Here is an 8,359-nt window from a genome sequence, read left to right as displayed (position 1 = left end):
ATGTTTTACAAGTTTTAAAGAAAGATGTCATTGAAGGTAGAGTACAGAGGGTTTTATAAGTTTTAAAGAAAGACCCCATTAATGGCAGAGAATGGAATGTTTTATAAGTTTTGAAGAGAGCTTTTAGGAAGAGATGCTTTTAAGATTAGTCCTTTATTCTTGAATACTGGAATAGTAAATCTATTCCTGTTAATTCAGCATCTGTAAAGGCTCAAACATTATGATGCGTTTGATGTCTGCCGGATCTTTCTGTTTCGTTGCCATATCCCTGGTCTGTTCAGCCTGCGTGGTGTGTTCACTGACATCATCGCCCATCATGTTGGGGCAGACTCTGCAGGTGATGGTGCATTTTTTTGTGTTTCAGTAACACATATTTCCTCCTGTCCCTAAACGCACCAGGTTCTGACTGATGATTGGATTAATTTCCTGCTCTGGGGAGAATTCTTTTAACCTCACGTGACCTCTGTTCTGCTGCTCCATTGGTCTGAGGCACGTGTCTGAGAGCGCTGTAGTACAACGTCATCACAGGGTGTGTCAGCCAATCAGAAAAGAGAACAAATTGTGTAGTAAAAGTATAAGCGCGTGCAGTGTGTGAGAGTCAGTTTGGATCACAGCTGCATCAAAGACAGAGCTCTCACTCTGATTTATTTTATTTCTTTAACATTTTTAATCAATAAAAAAATGAGACTTTAAAGGAGAAGAGGAAGGAGCTGAAGCAAGTTTAATTTTAATCTTCAGAGATTAAAATCATCTCAGGATTATTCTGATCAGCGCCATTTTTTATTTGGATGAATAAAAGCAGAAGAATTAATATTTAATCAATCATCTCGGAGGGATTATTGATCAGACAGGATGGAGGGGAACTCGCAGACTCAGCGGGTCACGAACTTCTACATAGAGACCATCCTGAGGCCGGACTTCGGCCGGTCCGGGAAGGACCGGGAGGGGGGAAGAGCTGGAGGATTCATCCAGAGACACGAAGGAAGCAAAGCCTCCAAAGAGCCGCAGAGAGACCGGGGGGAGCACCGGGGGACAGCGGACGAGCACGGGGCCGACTGTGAGGCCCGCAGGCCCGAACTGAGGCCCGGAGAGGAGGCCGACAAGAGCCAGATGCTGTGGCCGGCCTGGGTCTACTGCACCCGGTACTCCGACCGACCGTCCTCAGGTCAGAAAACACCGACTTTTAAACGTAGAAATGGATTTAAAATATAGTTATTAAAATATATAAAACATAGGCAGAATAAAAACAAAGATCATTTTAATGACATAGTGTCGAAATACTGTTCATTAAAAGCTGTACTGAATTTAGACAATCAAGAAACAAGAATAAATCTAGAATATTCCACAGCAGATGAAATACATTGCATCATAAAAAGGCAACTTCAGCAGAAGGTTTGCATATTTTGCACATGCAGAAAAACTATAACGGCTACAGCACGGAAAAAAAATACGTTCTGCAAAATGAAACATGCAATTAAAAAAATAAATAAATAATTTTTGAATATTTCGATTTCTGCAGAAAAAGGGTGATATTTTTAAGCCTTTAAAGCCCCCTCCTCTTTTAATAAACACATCAACTCCAACTGACAAAGAGATGATCGCACCATCAATTTAAGATGATTTTAATCCATTTAAGAACGTCATTCCGTTCCTAAAATATTCTTTAAACGAAAAAAAGAGTATTTTTAATAAGCACCTTTAACGTGTTTTTTTTTTTTTTTTTAAATTAAGCGAGTTTATTTCAGTTTAAACTCCTCCACAAGGTGCTTTTCAAATGTTAAACCCGATTTGAAAAGCAGCTGTAAATATGAGAATGTGAATATGGGCGTTTATCTCGGGGCTGATCGTGAAAATAAAGTGAAATTAGGAGGAAAATTTGAGCTTTAAAAGGAAGATTTGTAGTAAAACCAAGTTTAACGCCATTGTTCGTCAGTTTTCTTTGTTGATGTTTCATTAGCATATTTTTTTGACAATGGGGAGGGGGGGTCCCAAAAAGTGACGCAGAGACCCCCAAAAACGCAGATTTCATAACAATTAAAACCAGTTAAAAAGGATTTCTTTTATCACAGTGATGATGAAAAAGTTAATTCATGGAACATTTCTCTCAGGAGGAGTTTGTTTGATTTCAAAGAGGACTACATTAAAAAATATATTTGATATTTTTTCCCGCTGCGGCCTTTTCAGGATTAAATAGTCATCGTGATAAAGATCAAACACGCCGATAAAAGAATAAAAATATTACTGAATGCTTTTTTTTTACGTTTGTTGGTGTTTTGGGGGTGAGCTCGTGCTGCACTTGGACTTTTTCTTTGTCACTGTGAGTTCACGCGCTCAGTCAAATAATCTCACTAATAAATGAATTAAATGATCTAAAAGGAGCTCGAGGGGAAAGAGGAGGGGGATTATTCTGAGTAGATTATTCTTTATGAAGAGTTTGCTTCGATAAATGAAGATTTTATTATTGGTGATAAAGTTTGAGAACTGCAGGTCAAACAAAGGCTCGCATGGAGCAGAGACAGCCAACATTCAGGCTGATTCAACAAAAACTTTTAAAAGTGAGTATTTTATTTAAATGAACAAACATGAGAGGATGTGTATGGATACAGAACTGTGAATGTTAAACTCGGTTTTCCCCTCTGTTAATGTGCACCTCTCCATCACTGACTCGTCTTTAATTTTATGTTTTTATTCTTTAAAAATTAAAAACAGATCGACTGTGAATATTTCAGCCTGGAAAAACTTTCTGATCTTTGTGGAAAACTTTTTAAAAACGAAGTTTCTACGGAAACAAGGAGGGAAAGAGGCGCCCAACTCCCCCATCCTCCATCGTGACCCCACCCCCACCCCAAAATCCTCCTCATCTTCATCCTCCTCCTCTTCTTCATCCTCCTCATCCCGTCACTGAGACTGAAAAGGCACCGCGCGCACGCACGCGCACGGACGCGCACACAGTGCTCCAAACTCGTGGATGCACGAGGGAATATTTATTAGATGTTTTTCCTATGATCATGTGACAGAACGTCTCAATGAAGAATAGAATCGACAGTTTTAACTCTTTAACTTTTTTTTTGGTTCGAGTTACCAAAATAAAAGTGCTCGTGCAGAGACAGTAGGCTTTGTATCACTGTTTATCAGACTTTGATGAACGTGCATCCATTTATTTCCTATTAATTGACATTTACATAATTTTTAATAACTCTAATATTCCACCGATGTCGCTGTAGATTAACCTTGATATTAGATTTTAACTTTATTTTTTATTTTTCTAAAAGTTTGATCTCCATCTATCTATCATCTATCTATCTATCTATCTATCTATCTATCTATCTATCTATCTATCATCTATCTATCTATCTATCTATCTATCTATCTATCATCTATCTATCTATCTATCTATCTATCTATCTATCTATCATCTATCTATCTATCTATCTATCTATCTATCATCTATCTATCTATCTATCTATCTATCTATCTATCATCTATCTATCTATCTATCTATCTATCTATCATCTATCTATCTATCTATCTATCTATCTATCATCTAGCTATCTATCTATCTATCTATCTATCATCTATCTATCTATCATCTATCTATCTATCTATCTATCTATCTATCTATCTATCTATCATCTAGCTATCTATCTACAGTATTTCTATTATTCTCTGGATTATTTCATGGTTAATATCTATTTTTACAGTTTCGTGCTCTCTGACTTCGGTTGTTCATGAATTAAAGAGACTAAAATACTCAAACCTAACATTCCTTTACGAACATGCGCGCTTTGTACCATTAAAAAGGATCCCTTGTATCCTGACATGGAATAATCATTTAGAATTTAATGTTTTGCTACCAAAATGTAAAACGAAGATATCCGCAACATTTCTTTCAAATAAAAAAACGCCCATGCTTTTATCCTCGGTGCTTCTGTCCAGACGGACAACATTTAACATTTATGTTTATTTTCTATTTTTAGATTCAGAAGAAAAGCCATGAAGTAAGAAGACAAATTTAACCTAAACGGAAAAATCAGATCATGTCCGCACCCAGGGGGTTCGACTAAAGGCCCCGAGTATTTAAATAAATCAATCAGTGTACCCCCTTTATAAACGTCGATAGCCGATAGGTCGAAGTAAGCCTACGAAATAAAATATCCCAACCAAACAGCAGTCAAAAATCACCATTTTCTCATTTTTAATGCCTGTGTTACGTCGTGAATTAATAAAACGACGAACTGCGTTTCACGTCGTTTGATTCAAAGTCGGTTACAGGTCCATTTGAAGGCAAGATCTCTCTATATATGGAGGAACTAAAAATATTTCTTCATAAAACGGCTCGTTCTGTGAAATATCATCTTTACCTTTAGGCTGATATGTGGAGTTCTCACACGGTAACGAGGAAAAACGTTCCTGATCGAGGATTGACCGGTTAAACTGATGATCAGACGAGGAGCAGATGGTTCATTCTCACTGTTCAATCTAGAAACACTCAGAAAGAGACTTTTACTCTTTAAATATGCTGTCTGACTCTTTGTTGTGTTATCGTCTGAAGACGTCAGACACGGTTACGTAAAATTAGACTAGAACGACTTTCAGAGAGAAACGTCGTTTTCTGTGAAACAGCGTTCAAAATCAGGTCCGAATCTTTTTAAAAGTCTATTTTATCTTTGGAATGAAGCTGGGCCAATCACAGCAGAGGGTAGGCCCCGGCCCCAAGGGCCCATCAGCTGTTTGACTCCTTCACAATAAACTCAAAAAAATGACCAAAAAGAGCATTTTTATTTCTTTAAACATGTTTGATCATTCTGCTAAATTTCTACTCAAACACAACTTAAACGTGTGTCCCCTTAACAAACAAAAACAGACCCGTCTGATCAGATCTAAAGCACTGACGGTTTTAACAAAGGAGGGCAATGATCCGGGGCCTGACCGAGGGGCCTCGAGGCAAAATAATAAGGGATATATAATAATAATGATAATAATGATAATAAGCGAGAGGACCATGTCAACAGTCATTTCAATAATTTAGCAGACTGTGGGAATGCAAATGAGGAGCTCAATGTGAGTACACTGTAAACTCCAATGAGCAACCAGAACCGAAAATATTCAGGCAAACCATTGGCTCCATTCTTTTAAGCTGAGGATCTTAAAAAAGCCAGTTGATCGAAAAACTTAAATACATCGATTATTGTTTAAAAATTATATTTAGTTAACTGAAATAGTTCTAGTTAATACGACTCGTTCTTTCACTTGCACATGAAGTTATCACAACTTTAGTAAGTATAGAAAAAAGCTCTACTGTATATTTAAAGTTATTTAAATTCATTTTTATAAATTATTCTGCAGTGAAAAACACTGTCTTCTAAACCTTAAATCATGTTATCAGAAACTCATTAATATCGATGCAAATGATCGTTTCAATATTTTTGAGTTTACTTCACTGAAACACTTCAGTAAACTAAACATGGTACACTGTAAACCCTGATAACTTAATAAAACAGAGGAAAATGATGACCCTAAATAAGTGATACGATTTAAAGTTATCCCATCTTAATTTTACATGTACATTTATGTTAGGTTGAGTTACCTTTCTCATCTGTTGTCATTTTCACTATAAAATCTTTTGCACTTTTTATTTTCAAACATTCCTGAAATAGTCTTACTTTTCTGTTTTCAAGTGACCATGACTGAATGGTGAACACAGAATCAGGAAGTACTTTTCCATTATGTTTTGCACACCAGTCATACTTTTTTTTTTTTTTTTTTTTTTTTTTTTTTTGGCTTCATACAGGCACGGCCCGCCTAACTGAATGGGCAACTTCACTCATGGTGCAAAAGTGTTTAATACTCAATGGCATGCTGGGACAACTGTGCTGACTAAGAGATGTTGGTCAAACAATTTCAGTACAATTTCAAGTACTGCTCATTTAAAAGTGTGCTCTATCAACTCTGAAAAATAGAGCTGAATTAGCGGTTTTGATTTTTTAAGCTAACACAGTGTTTAACAATGCTGCTCTGCAGAAAGAGGCTCAGGGTTCCCTGCTGCAGACAGAGCGGGTTTAAAAATTCATTCATTCCTCTGTCTATAAAGCTATTCAACAGCGGCACAGGTAGGGCAATGGACTGGACTGTAACGTCTCTTGCATTTTTGCACTGGTACTATGAGAATATAGTGGTATTTGTCATTTATCATTGTCAGTGTGAATGTCAGAGTGTAATATTTAGTCCAGTTCATTAAAAGCAAACATCAAATGGAACATAAAATCCACAAAAATGTTCAGTTGATCTGGGGCCTTGTGAACCGGGGGGACCTTGAGACAAAGCAAATGTGAGGAATATGTCAAAAGTTAATTCAGTAATTTAGCAGAGTATGGGAATGTAAATGAGGAGCTCAATCAGATAACGCGAAAACAGTCTGAGAGCCCAGAAAATTCCTGGAGGGACCCTGTTGTCCCACAACCGAGTTTCAAAACCCTCAAAAAGCCCCGCCAAGTTTTCATATCAAGACAATTAAAGCACGATAGATCTTTACAGAAATATCACATCAACAAATAGAATTTTACTGTGTGGGAGAATGGCTTTAAAAAAAAGAAAAAAAAAACACGAGTTGTGGCCAAGGCCCACCCAACAAATGTATCTGGGCCCCGTAGGGCCCCCTGGATGGTTCCCACATTCATAATAAATAATGAGCTTAAGATGATCTCACTGTAAAACAGTAAAAGGTTGTTTAGAAAAATCAGTTGCGTTAACTTGGAAATTCAAAACAGCTATTCCATCTCTATTTTTTTAGTTAATACAACACATTTTTAGTTTTGAGTAAACAGTACTCTATCACCTTATATGGGCAGTTTTCCCAGCATTCCCTTGGGTTTGTGCTTTTGGATGAAAAGATAAGAGCACACTTTGTTTAAATGTGGTGCCTGTTCATCTCTGTTCACATTCTTCTGCTCATGTTCCTGCCACAGTCAGACACTCTAGCACCATGAGTGAAGTTACCCACTCAGTTAGTGGGAAACTTTTATAAACTTCTCAGGTTTTACAGTGTAGTGTTAGTGCTAGCCTTTTAGATAACATTTAGATTTTGACCCTAGTTGAAAAATAAGTTCATTACCTGGCTCACATGTTCTGTTTCTGTCCCCCCTCAGGGCCCAGATCAAGAAAACCGAAGCGGTCCACAGGTCCCGGGAGGGACGACAAGCGGCCCCGGACGGCCTTCACAGCGGAGCAGCTGCTGCGGTTAAAAGCGGAGTTCCAGAAGAATCGGTACCTGACGGAGCAGCGGCGGCAGAGTCTGTCCCAGGATCTGGGTCTGAATGAGTCCCAGATCAAGATCTGGTTCCAGAACAAGCGCGCCAAGATCAAGAAGACGTCCGGGAACAAGAACGCTCTGGCGCTGCACCTGATGGCGCAGGGACTCTACAACCACTCCACGAACCAGCCGAACAACCACAGCAGTAACAACCAGCCCACAGACAGCGAGTAACGCTGAGCCGATGGAGCTCAGCGGGGACTGCCATCTTCACTGGCGGCTCTTGTTCCTGAAGTATATTAACCCATTCAGATCCTCCAATGGCATTTCAGAAAATCCTCCTGAAACCAGACCAACAGATTCCTGACTACTTGTGACCAGAAAATATTGGATTTAGGGCAAAGAAAATATCAGAAAAATAGAGGAAAGGCACAGTACTGTGTTTATCATTCTCCTTAGAGTAAGGAACTACATATCCCACAATCCATTGTGATTCCATGTATTCATTGTGAATGCCATCCTTACAAATGATAGTTCAGAATGCTTCTTTCAAACATGATGCAGTCACGATCAACATTTTAATGGTAACAGCAGGCTCCACCAATTAGAGACTGCATTAATATGCACCCTAGGATTGTGGGTAGCGTAGTTCTTTTCCCTGAGGTCCAGAATAAACTCTGTTATTCTTTAAATGAGGTTGATAGCATACAAAGTTTTTACCCCTTCAGGAGCACATACCATTGTTTCTCACTCAGGTAGCACGCGGTAAGTCTGCCTGGGATGGTTATGACATCATGGCGAGTAATGAAATCCACAGTGGAGAAAATGGACATGATGTTTTACTTCAGGAACCACGCAGCGACACAAACCTCCTCAGAGCCAGCGTTAGGACTGTCTGTGTATCCTCAGGGCTGTAGTTATGACGTCATTCACAGATGGTCACATGACTCAGAGCTCACCTGTAGTAAACCGAGCTCTCTCAGGTGTACGTCGTCACCGTTAGCGTGTAGCCTGATGTTAGCACGTTAGCATGTGCTAGCTTCCTTTTGAAGGCCTCATTGACTCACAGAGAGTCAGCTGCTAAAATCTTTATTTGTCTTTAAACTCCGC

The 8,359-nt window shown here is 38.7% G+C and overlaps 1 protein-coding gene across 1 annotated transcript; it reads left to right on the top strand.

Annotated features, from left to right (window-relative positions):
• Positions 1–852: 852 nt before the first annotated feature.
• On the top strand, positions 853–7,483 carry LOC121520248 (homeobox protein engrailed-1-B-like). The gene is made up of 2 exons (XM_041803623.1): positions 853–1,165; positions 7,146–7,483. The coding sequence occupies exons 1-2, from the start codon at positions 853–855 to the stop codon at positions 7,481–7,483; spliced, it is 651 nt and encodes a 216-aa protein (XP_041659557.1).
• The last annotated feature ends 876 nt before the right edge of the window (positions 7,484–8,359 follow it).

This window comes from Cheilinus undulatus, linkage group 13 (assembly GCF_018320785.1).
Source record: "Cheilinus undulatus linkage group 13, ASM1832078v1, whole genome shotgun sequence".
In the NCBI taxonomy this organism is placed as follows: domain Eukaryota; kingdom Metazoa; phylum Chordata; class Actinopteri; order Labriformes; family Labridae; genus Cheilinus; species Cheilinus undulatus.
This window is presented reverse-complemented; position numbering and strand designations above follow the sequence as displayed.